The sequence below is a fragment of the Capricornis sumatraensis genome, chromosome 8 (assembly GCF_032405125.1).
Source record: "Capricornis sumatraensis isolate serow.1 chromosome 8, serow.2, whole genome shotgun sequence".
NCBI classification, from domain to species: Eukaryota; Metazoa; Chordata; class Mammalia; order Artiodactyla; family Bovidae; genus Capricornis; species Capricornis sumatraensis.
The window spans coordinates 107,481,980-107,493,500 of NC_091076.1; the positions used below are offsets into that span (position 1 = coordinate 107,481,980).

The window sequence follows — 11,521 nt, forward strand, 5'->3', positions numbered from 1 at the left end:
TGCTGGGGCGGGAGAGGACCCGCGCAGAAGTCGTTCCCACCCACCTCTGCACCAAGCGGCTCTGACCGAGTGAGGCAGAGGGGGAGCTGCGGGAGGGCCTCCTCCCCGCGCATCTCTTCTGGGGCATTTACAAAGGCAGGCCACAGAGCCCTTCCAGAGGGGCTTCCGGTGACGTTCTCAGGCGCACTAACCTCCATTTTAGTTATACTTCTACCACACTTCCTCAGCTGTGAAGTCTTCCTTGTGGACAATTCCAGTACCCCTTCTCCTTACCCAGGAGAATCTGATGCAGGATTATACCCCCACTGGGGACAGTCAGAGAGGGTGGGGAGGCAGGGGACTGAAGAACAGAAAAGGGAGATAAAGCCAGTATCGCGTTCTCGGGAGAGAGGTGCAAACGCGTGAGAGCTGGCTTTACAACAGCACACCCGCTTTCGTGTAGCTCTGGAGTGGGGGCAAAAGGGGGGCTGAATGCATGTTCTGGCCTGAGGATCACAAGCAAAGCTAAGACCCAGACAGACTCACTGGTCCAATAGGGGCACATGTGTATCCGAGACATAATCAACCCTTGATACTAGAAAAGGATCAGAAAACCTTATCCATCTGTGCGATCTACACTGGATTTCCAGGAAGCCTTTATCCAAGTTATCGTCTAGGGTCCAAAGCAGAAGTCATAAAACTAGAACAACGTGGAATATTTTGACCAGGGAAGAAACCCCTAAACCCACCCTCCTTACGTAGCCCTAACGAAGTGGGAGGAATATGTGAATATTTCACTCAGCTTCTTGGGGGGTGTAGGGATCGGATTCTGAAACGCTTCCAGGAAAAGCTGAGCAGCAGAATCCACTTGCTCACTGCTACAGTCACTGCAGATGTGGAAAAGATGATTTAACATTCTGTGGAGTGTGCTGTTTTAATCAGCTTAAAAGGAAAAAAAAAAAAAAAAAAATCACCCGCCAAGGATTTTTCAGAGGCTCACCTGCAACTCTGAACCCACCCTCTGCTTGTTCCTCACAGCTGCTGAGAGCTGGTCAAGGACCCAGAGGAGCCCACCCACCCCCAAGGGGAAGGGTCCGACGTGAGCTGACTTCCAGCCACTTCAGGTGCTCTTCTGAACCAGTATCCGGCAGAGATGAGCAGCACGATGCCAAGATACAGACAACAGTTTTGGGGAGAAATGATTTAGAATTGGGATTATTTTTACCGAGAATGAGAAAACAGCTATTTTAACGATGAACTCCTGTCATCTCCCTGTCTCCCTGAATAACATCCGCCTTTACTATTAAACAACTTCAAGTTTTTCTCCAAAACTTTCAGTCACTTTTGAGAACAAGCCAAAAGAAATATCCATAGAGAACCAGACCTGTGCAGGTTAAAAACAACACCTGGCTCCTCCAGAACGGTCGGGTTCCAGCAATTTTATTCTGCCCCCTCCCTGCCTGCCGCGCAGTTTCCACCCTTAAACGCGCTCTGCAGTGCCTCCGCCGTCCTCGACTCGGAGCGCCAGAGCTTTCCGTGGCGTCCAGGTCAGCGCTGATTACGCCAGCGCCGCAGCTCTTGGGATAAAGAGAGACAAATGTAAGGGTCTACGAGGCAGTTCCCTGATGGCTTCTACATCTTGCCCCTGAAGATCATCCCCCTGTATTTTTATAAATTTAGAAATAAAGTCTTAGGTACAGGGGTAAGTTTCTGCCTCACTTTCCTCAGTCTCAATTTAAAGATGTGAAACAGAAACTCCAGCATCACCTGAGTGGTCTCTCTTTCAGGGGAGGCTTTTTCCCTGTGAAACGATGTGGGATTTCAGGCATCGTGATCAGAAAGGAATTCCTTTCTCGCGGATGGCCACGTGCATGAGACGCCGGTGGGCAGCTGTGGCTCGCTCGCCGAGATGTGAGAACTTGCTGCAGACGTGCTGCACGTCTTGGCCCACACCCTAGTCGCCAAGCCTAGCTAAGGGTCAAACCTGGCATTCTGCAAGTCTGTGAATTCTTCTGGTCTCTAGTGTTAATAATGATCTCGCACTTTTGCACTGAAAATTTTCACCTGGAAGCATTTGGATTTTGTCTGTTGTGGAAGAATACTGGGCCTTTTCTGATTTCTTCAATACAATACTTTTTAAAAGTGAGCAAATGTTATCTGGAATTAAAAGAGCAGTGCAATCTAGGCATTTTCCTTCTGGTAAGATCTGGAGCAAGTTGAAATGCATAACTAGAAAGGTGGTGGTTCTCTTTAATGTTAAAAGTACGTTAAATAAAACAGCTCTCAGCCTTAGACACACTGACAAGTGACAGCTGTGTTTGCTTCTCATCTCTTAGGATATAAAGCTGTTTGGTTTCCATCCTAAAAAGAAGTTCTTAGCAATCAGAAAGTCACCAAAGAGGAGAGCCCTGATCTTCCAACAGGCAAACAGCTTTACTGAGAAAGCGCACCCGATCTCCTGCGACCATCGTCGATGGAGCAGGAGAGCGGCTATGTAAACTAGTCAAATCTGATCAAGGACATTAGAACCAAAACCTCCCATAAAAAACCCCAGAGCCTCGGGCAACAGCTTGTTCATTGGGGCGTGTCAGACAACGCCAAACTGAAAAATGAAAACGCAGTTCAGAGGAGCCCTCAGCGATGCGCGTCATGGCTGTGGCCTGCTGCTGAGGATGCAGAGCGAGGCTTACTCAGATGCTTGAAGCTCCAGCTGCAGCAGAGGACGAAGCAGCCGGTGATGAGCAAGGTGAGCCCGCCGACTCCGCTCCTCACGCTGGTGCGGCACCGGATCCAGCCTGTTGGCAGAGAAGCAGGGCTCACGTTAGAGGGCAGGCCACTGGGCCCCTGTCTGCAAGGGACTCAAGTCACCCGGTCAGCTCAGGCAAAGGAACTGCTGCGCGAGGAATTTACATACCACTGTATTATATATGTGTGTTTTAAACAAACGAAAAGGCGAAAACCAAAAGAGCTTAATTTTAATCAATTTCAATTAGTCACTCTTATTTTGGGGAGTCTGGCTAAAAGTTTCACGGGGAGGAGCTGAATACGAGTGGTCTTGCAGCTGAGCCTTCCTTGCTTGGGGACAGCAGAGGTGGGCAGGTACTGAAAAAAAAAATGAAACCTGTTTGATAAACGGCAGCTTTCTCACTTCAGTGCTTTAATTGCGTCAGACTCCAGGATGAAGAAAGGCAGGGAGGAAGATGGGAAGCTCGCAAGCCGTCCTTTTCTAGTTCTTGAGCTGGGCTGTGACAGAGCCTGGCTGTGACAGCCCTGGCTGAAGGAAGAGAAAGTCTGGAACCAGCAAGAGAGCCCCGCAGGCGCGACTCGGGCCTCACCTGTGTGGACAGCTCCCAGAAGCCTCCTGAGAGAGGAGCTGGCCGGGGCTTGCAAGCTCCTCACTGCCGTCGCGCTTCTTTCCAACCAAGGAACTAGGGTTCCAAACAGAAGTCACTGTGACAGCTCATCTAAATCCGTCCTCTTCCCCAGCACTCGGTGCCCGAGGTCCCCAGGGCGAGGCTGCGGGAAAAGTACATGCCAAGTCGTGGGTGACGGTCTGCCCTGGGCTGTGGACGTGTGAGCACCGGAGGCCAAACCATCTAGTCGGCGCCGAGAAAAGGTTCTTCAGCAGACTAAGGGGCCGGAGGGATCGGGACCTGGATCATCTCTCATCTGATGAATATAGCGCCCAGATGACCCCCGGGACAGGCTTGGTGAGTTACTTCTACTTCCTCTCGCCTGCTGAACACCTTCTCAGCAAACAGCACGGCTTGCTACTGGTGATTACTCGCTACTACTGCCGACAGCCGACAGGCCTACTCTATCGGCCCGTCACCACCGCTGACCAGCACATGCTTCTTGTTCATGTTCGATATGAGAATAACTAAAGCAGAGCCAGGAAGGCAGGTCTCTGCTACGTACTTACAGTTCCCCTGCCCTTGCGGCTTTCCACGCTTAATGATAGGCTGGGAATCGCTACTATTGCTGGTTCTCTGGTCTCGGTTTGGTTCATCAGGATAAAGTGTAAATTAATATTTACAACTGGTTTGGCAGGTGTGGTGAAGTTGCTGCAGATGTAAAAATACTATGCAAATGATCATCCATTTATAAAAAATGACAAGCACCATGCTGGGTTCTCAGAAACCACACAAAAGCTATCTCTCTGGCAGGCTGAAGATTCACATCTTAAAAAACAGAGCATGGCAAACCCATCCAGCTTGGAAAAATGGCTCAGCTCTGGGAAGCCTGCAACGGCACCACCTCTCCCTGGAGTGTCAGGACCCCAGCAGCTTGCAGGGTCTTCTCCAGCCGGCTGAGCCCGCTCACTTCATTCCAGGTCCAGGCACTTGATGCGGATGACGTCAGTTGAGGCCTAGAGCTGGGATATGTAAGCAGCCCTTGGCTGGGAGAGCCCAGGCCCAAGCCCACAGGGGTCCTGCTGGAGCTCTTTTCCGTGACTCCCCGCCTACCGCCCTGATGTTCTGGGTTCTGACCTCCATCTCTGAGGAATGGTCGTGCGCCTGGGGCTGTTGCGCACGGCCAGCCTCTGCCACCTCACCCAACACTGCTCTGCAACTGGCCCCACTGGGACGGGGTTCCGCAGCCACGGTCTGTGCCTTAACCGTTCCCATCACCCCTCTGGCCTGGCTATAACCCCAGAGGCATGGCTCGACTCACCTCTCATTCTCAGGCTACTGGTTACTCACACGTGCTTCCCTTCAACACCCCCTTTTATGGGCTCCTCTGGTCGACAAGGGGACCTAGCCCCGGCCCGTCAGGCTTCTGCTCAGGTTCTGATTCCCACCGCTCCCTGCCCGTTCCCCACAGGCGCCCCTCCTCAAAGCCCTCACAAGGACACCCTACTGATGGCAGCCCCGTGTGCAGGTTAGAGAACAGCATTTAGTGGTTTCTGGGCCTTTGAAAACCCAGGACCCGACAAGGCTTTCCTACTTGACCTTCTGGTCTCCCCATCAGGCAAGGTTTGCTTTTTGTAGTTACACAAACTGTGTTTTGGTTTCTTTCCCCTAAACCACCTTCTCCCTGCCAGTGTGAGAACAGTTCACTGCTGGGTGCCAGGGGCCTGCATCAGCGCCAGCATCCAGCAGCTCTTCTCAGACGTGGCTCATCTTCAGAGACACCGAGGACACGTCTGGAAGTAGGTTCTGAGGCTTTACTTCAGATCAGTCTCTGGGCATGACGGCTAGGAATCATAAACGACCATGTGACACTTTTACCTGTCCAGATTGGGAACAGATCTCTCAAACCTCCTGCCCTGAAGCCAAAGCACTGGAATTCTGCCAAAGGCCCAGCCAGCGCTCCCAGCCCGGCGCTCTCAAGGCGACTGGTGGACTGCTGAGGGATCTCAGACCCTGGGCCTTGTCGAGTCTGAGATCGAAATTTTGGACTTTTGAAATCCACTTTCTCTCAGGCCAGGAAACTCCTCCTGGTAGTTACATCCATGAGCATCTATCTTCCCGAAGCTTGAAGCTCCTCGTGCCGGCGAATCCCACAGGCTCATTTCCCTCACTCCTGATTTAGCGAAGCCTAGCTCGGGGTGCCCTCAGATGGCCACACCCAGGTCTCCAAGCACAGCCACTTTTCTCTGGCCACGAGAGCGTTTCACTTTACCCTCCTTCATCAAGATGAAGGCCTCAGGTGCCTTTCGGTCAGGCAACCCCCTCAACTGGGTCTGCTTGGGTACCTGATATGCAAGGACTAGCTGTGCGCTGGGGCTGCCCTCTGAACGAAAAGTAAGTGACTACAGCCCAGAGCCCAACAGCCCAGCAGGAGAAACGCTGCCTGGAAACGCCTAGCAGAGACCCAAATGACCTTCGAGACTGACTGAACCCTGGGCCAGTTACTCACCCTCTCTGAAACTCAGTTTCCTCATATGTAAAAGGGGTAAGAGCCATCTCCCAGGACTGGCATAAGATCACTTAAGGTAACTGAGGCAAACGTGCATGTATCCCAGCACATACAGTTACCTCGGTAACTATTACCCCACTGGCCCTGCCTGTAAGTACCAAGGGACGAATGGCTTCCGAGAGAGGAGGAAGGCTCATCCAAGGTCTTGCCTGAGCCAGAGCCTATATGGCCCAAACTCCTCTGCCAAGACTGCCTGCAAATTCAACTTCAACCTGTGGCTGTCAGGGACAGCCACTGCTGGGTGAGGTTATGACGCTTTCTGAGAAGCCATGCCCCTTTTCAATCCTTGTAGATTCCATGGCCTTGAAGTCCTTGGGCAAACGACAAATTAAATCTTGACTGTAACTGAAGGGTCACTAGGGTCTCCTCTGGCATCTCCTGTTCGTTCACTGGCAGCATCGAAGTCTGAACATTAATGGTGGAGCCCACTTCAACGGTTTTTGGTTTATAACAGAATCAGAGGCCATGTGATGGCCACACATTCCCCGATACAGAAACCCAAACTGAGCTCGCATCGCAGGCTATGACCAATAAGGCGAGAACAAAATCCTTCTCGGCCACAACTCTGGAAGCGCAGACTGCCCGCTTCTGGCCACACCCCTCCCCCGATCTCAGCGGCTCATCCTTGACCCCCCACCTCCGCTGCCTTGACTGCCCTGCCTCCCAGGTCAGCTTTAACCCCAGCCCGCCCCCAAACCAAACACCCCATCTGCTGCCAGAGCCGCCAGGTGCTGTGTCTGACCACATGCCCAGAACCCATTTTCTGCCCAACCTGGTCCTGACTGAAATCTAAGCACAGCAGACCCTGAAGTCTTCATGCTTCTCCTGAGTCTGTCAGCATGGAAACACACCCAGTTTCTAGAAGAGGCTGTGCCTCTTCCAAGTGTAGAGGGTCAAGTGTTAACCAGCATCACCGGCCAGCCTGCCGTAGTCCTGCCTTCAGCTCTTGGTGGAGGGGAGGGGAGAATGATGAACCACCCTTAAAACTGACCCCTGGGAGCAGGAAGTCATGTTCTGAGAGCAGTGACAAGTGCGGGGCCCTGGAATGCGAGGGTACAGAGGATGCTAACCCATTAACTCAGAAGGCATGGAGCCGCCTGGTTGAGCTTACTCCTGAGCGTGCTTACCTTGAGAGAGTTTCTCGCCCTGGGGACTGATGACAAGCAGGGGCTTCTGGGCCAGAGTGCTCCAACGCTGGGGCCTCTCTGGCAGCACCCCGAGGCCAAGATAACCAGAATAGAGCTCTGGAAACCACTCCAGCCCCAGGGCGCTCGACAGGGTCTGACCGGCCAAGCGGCTTCTGGAAGCACGGTGCTGGGCTGACCGTGCAGACTGCAGCCCCTGGGGGCGCGATGCTGGGGGCTGAGAGCCCAGCTTAGCAGTCAGAGGAGCCCTCTCCTCACCCGCCATCAACGCCTTCACAGCAGGGACTCGATTCCGGCTGCCGGCTTCTGCTTTCTCTTCCTGGAGAAATTTTACAGCCAGAGAGGTGGGACTCTGGTTACGTGACTGTGCTAGAGGGAGACGCTCAGGGCAAGTTGTCCCCGTTAGCGGGAGCAAGTGTAAACCGGAACCTCTGTCTCGAAGTGTCTTCTCCGTGACTGAATCATGGCTCAGGGAAGCCCAATCCTGCCTTTCTGTCACAGATACACTTTTCTCCGCACCTCCTTGGCTCCCATATGTCTCTGCTCCAAGGTGGAGTGCTTTCCCCTGGTTCTCCCTGCCCTGGCTTTTACCTAAGGGGTTAAGTTTAAAAGCAGCAATCTGTGATTCTGCACTCTTTGCCACAGTCCTGAAGTCTCTATCAGTAGAGACTCCTAAGAGGCGATCCTCAGCCTTGGAATCTCTTTCTCTGCCTGATGACAACATGCTCCCTCTTTGAACCCTGTGACTGCAAATCACAGGAGACCTATGACCATCACCAAGAGGTGCACTGAATAATTCTACGAGGTTCTGTCCTGAGGCATCCACCCTGTCCAATCTTAAATCAGCTGAAGTGGCTTGCACATCATTAAGGAAGGCTGAAGAATATTTCCTATCGTGATTCGACCGAGAAGGTGCCACTGGGCCAGGAGGTAAAGGTGCTTCAATTTCTGAAGGGTTGTTTCTACTTTCTCCTGATTGAGGCAAAGCTTTGGCAAGTTCTTTTGTAGAACTGGTGTTTGCTGACACAGAAAACTGAGCTGTAGTTTCTCCCTGGAAAGCAACCTTGGGTTTAGTATCCTTTAACATTTTGAGGGAGGGCTTAACTTGACTCTTGATGTCTTCATCAGCTTTTTTATGACTTGCTTTTTCCAAACCAACAGCTCGTGCTGAAGGGGACTTGACTGTCCATTCTGAATTGTTCCCTTTCAGTTCCAGATTTCTTTTCTTACTGTCTATCCCTAACTCTTTCTCTTTTGCTTTAATTGAGTCTCTGATTGGCGTTTTGATTTTTTTACCACGTGTGAGTGTAGCTGTCTCACACTGATGAATTTCTTGATCAGCAGGCATAGTCGCTCCTAGCATCTTACAGTGCGGCAAGTGGGATTTCAATCGTTTAAATGGCTTCTTACAGTAAGGACACAGTTCCATCCCGGGTGAAACAGCACTCTCCTATTCCTGAAATAGACAAACGCAAGGAGATAGGAAGCATACAGTCTGTAAATACTCATGCCTTAGTTAGGTGTCATACCTTTTAAATTCATTTGAAATAAGCCAGGCTGAAAGACATTTTAAAACATTTATTTTGATTCATTCTTTTTCTTCTATAGGTATAAAACAGACACAGTTGGACTTTAAGGTCAATGTTCCTGATTCCATTTCTTCTTGTTATTCCAGATTTTTTAGGTCTTCTAGGAATCAATCATTACAAAAGATGACCAAAGGGGTTTTTCTACATCCCTAACTAGGAGGCGAGCCAGGCAAAAGGACTTATATCTAGTGAATTAATGGTTGGTGGAAGGAAAAGGTGTCCAAAATGCCAGCCAGAATGAAATATTTGCTATTTAACTTTGTAGCAAGGCAACTGGATAACACATGTGTAAAGAAATTGTTATAAAACACATCATTCAAGGGAAGAAAGTTGAATAAAAGACTATAGCAGTATGTATAGAAAAATCCACTGCGGTGCAAGAAAGCATTAGAACTTTAGGTAACTTCAATTACCTAAGCATGAAAAATGAGAATGCTACTAACGTTTAACACATTAGTAACATGCATACATACACACACACACACAGATATGGCTAATGTACATAATACATAAATGGAGGGAAGATGGTCTCAATTTTTTTACTCGGTTTGTATGACAATGGATTAATGAGAAATTTGTTTAGTTTGACACTTTTATGAAATTTATGCCATATAAAAACATTGAAAACAAAAAACCCTTAAACTCTGCACTTCTACTGGCTTCTAGGGGGGACTGGCTTGACCCCTAGTTGGGGAACTAAGATCCCACATGCTGTATGTTGCCACCAAAAAAATGAAAAATACTTAAACCACATACCATTGGTGCCTCTGTTATACTCTCCAGTCAGGAAAAGGTAGTATTTCATTCCAAAGCTCAGATGAAAGTTATTTGTTTACATTTCTTATTCAATTACGTTCCAGAGGGTAGGGGAAAGGTAGCTCCTGGGCACAGCTGTATTCTCAGAACTGAGCACTGGGCCTGGCCCTGGCCAACCCATTTATTAGAGCAACCAACGCACCTTGTCCTACATGAAGTCAGGCAAAATAAAACTCTTCTGCCAAGAGACTTTATAGGAATTTTTCTTACTTTGGAAGTACCCCTTAGATAATATAATAAATGTTGTGGACCATTTGGGCTTCCCAGGAGGCTCAGTGGTAAAGAATCTGCCTGCCAATGCAGCCGCAAGTTCAATCCCTGTGGAGATCCTCTGGAGAAGGAAATAGCAATCAACTCCAGGATTCTTGTTGGGATAATCCCATAGACAAAGCAGCCTGGCAGGACACAGAACATGGGATTGCAAAGAGTCAAACAGGGCTAAGCACACATATATAGGGACCATTTATTTACAAAAAGACACACAACGGAAGTCAGTGCACGGGCCTTGGACCAATGATTTTAGAAGGGGATTGAGACCTCTGTTAGAGGTGTCTGCCTACATGCTCTCCATCCTCACTGAATCCTCCTGAGATCTTTCCTGTACCGTCGAGCTATAACGTCTCAACGCGGGTGCCTTAATGTTACTGAGTCCAAGCTCGTCTGGTTCATTGCACAACAGGCCAATAAATCCAGAGGAATTGTTGGTACAAGGACCAGTGACGTTGTTTGGAAAGCCAGCAGACTGAGAAGATGGTGGATTTGTGTCCCAAAGAACCATGCTGCCAGAGTCACAATTCAGGCCTCTTTAACCCTCAAAGGGGAGGGAGGAAAGTCAAACACTTCCTGGTTCCCATCATCCTGCGGAGGGGGTGTGTTCATTTCCTGCGCCTGCAGTCATTCACACGTGAGCCCGGTTAGGCTGTTTCCTTGGAGCTAAACAGAGGTATTTTAGCTTCAAGTTCATAACCTGGGAGATAGGATTCCCAGAGGTGGGCCATTAGGTATAATTTGAGATTATAAGTAGCATCCTTCTAGGGATTAATTTGCGCTAGAAAACAAAGGTCCTTCCCTATTACATTAACTACTTTTTTACCTGAGTTTTTGTAGAAGGATGCTAATTTTGCGATTGTTTCTCCTGTGTCTGCACGCTCCACGACCGCCGTTAGCCAGGCGGGCAGGGTGAGTTCGATGTTAAGGTCAGCCTCTGAAAGACACCATTAGGGCAGTCACTCGAGGGAGTGAAATGAACGAGAGGAACAAACTATTGGGGCAAATCCGAAACAACGGGGGTCACCAGTAGGGGACTTCTACCTGGGGGTCCTGGAGAGCAGACGTGTGACCAGCCTCCTGGGCCCCGGGCTGACCTCAGAGCCCTCCCTCCCGCGCCCTCCAGTGGGCTTTTCGCCCCCCTCTCCCTTGCTTTTTCAGGAGAGCGGTCGGCCGGCTTCCAGGGAGTTGGGTGGGACCACCGAGCAGCTCCGACCGGCCGCCCCGCAGTCTCCCCCAGCCCCGGGCGCCGGGGCGCCGAGCCTTCGGCCTCAGAAAGCCCTCCTCTCACTCTCCTCTCGCCTCCACATCCGCGCCCAGGCCTACAGCCGAAGCCACAGACAGCACCGCCGCCTGTGGAAACTCCGCCCGGGCGGCGTCTCACCTCGCGAGACACAAAAAAACCAGGAACTCCCGCGACGAGCTCCCTCAGCGCAGCCCACGCGACGCGGCCCAACTCCCTGGACTAGGCCCCGGGGCAAGCCGTCTACACGACTGCCTGATGCTTCTCCGCTATTTTTTTTTAAACTATGGCTTCACAGGGATCTAAATCAAAGACTTGTATCATATGATTATGACACGGTTTAATTTCACTGAAGCCTGGCTGGACTCACGCCGGCCGTCTCGGCTGCGAACAGGCAAAAGCCCGGGCCACCTCTAACGAGGTCCTCTTTCCCAGAGGCTCCTCGTCGCTCCTCCCCACCCCCCGAGCCCGCCTCTTCCTGTGGGCGGGGCTACCGGTCGGCGCGGCCGAGCTCGCGCCACTGCGCACTCGCGGGAGGGCGGTACCACGGCGGCGGCGAC

At 50.9% G+C, this 11,521-nt stretch overlaps 1 protein-coding gene across 1 annotated transcript; it reads right to left on the reverse strand.

The window, feature by feature from the left end:
• Positions 1–1,422: 1,422 nt before the first annotated feature.
• Positions 1,423–8,475, reverse strand: MTNAP1 (mitochondrial nucleoid associated protein 1). Its single transcript, XM_068977530.1, has 4 exons — positions 7,029–8,475; positions 3,315–3,407; positions 2,670–2,774; positions 1,423–1,556 (listed from the first exon to the last, which is right to left on the reverse strand). The coding sequence occupies exons 1-4, from the start codon at positions 8,473–8,475 to the stop codon at positions 1,528–1,530; spliced, it is 1,674 nt and encodes a 557-aa protein (XP_068833631.1). The 3' UTR covers positions 1,423–1,527.
• Between the last annotated feature and the right edge of the window lie 3,046 nt (positions 8,476–11,521).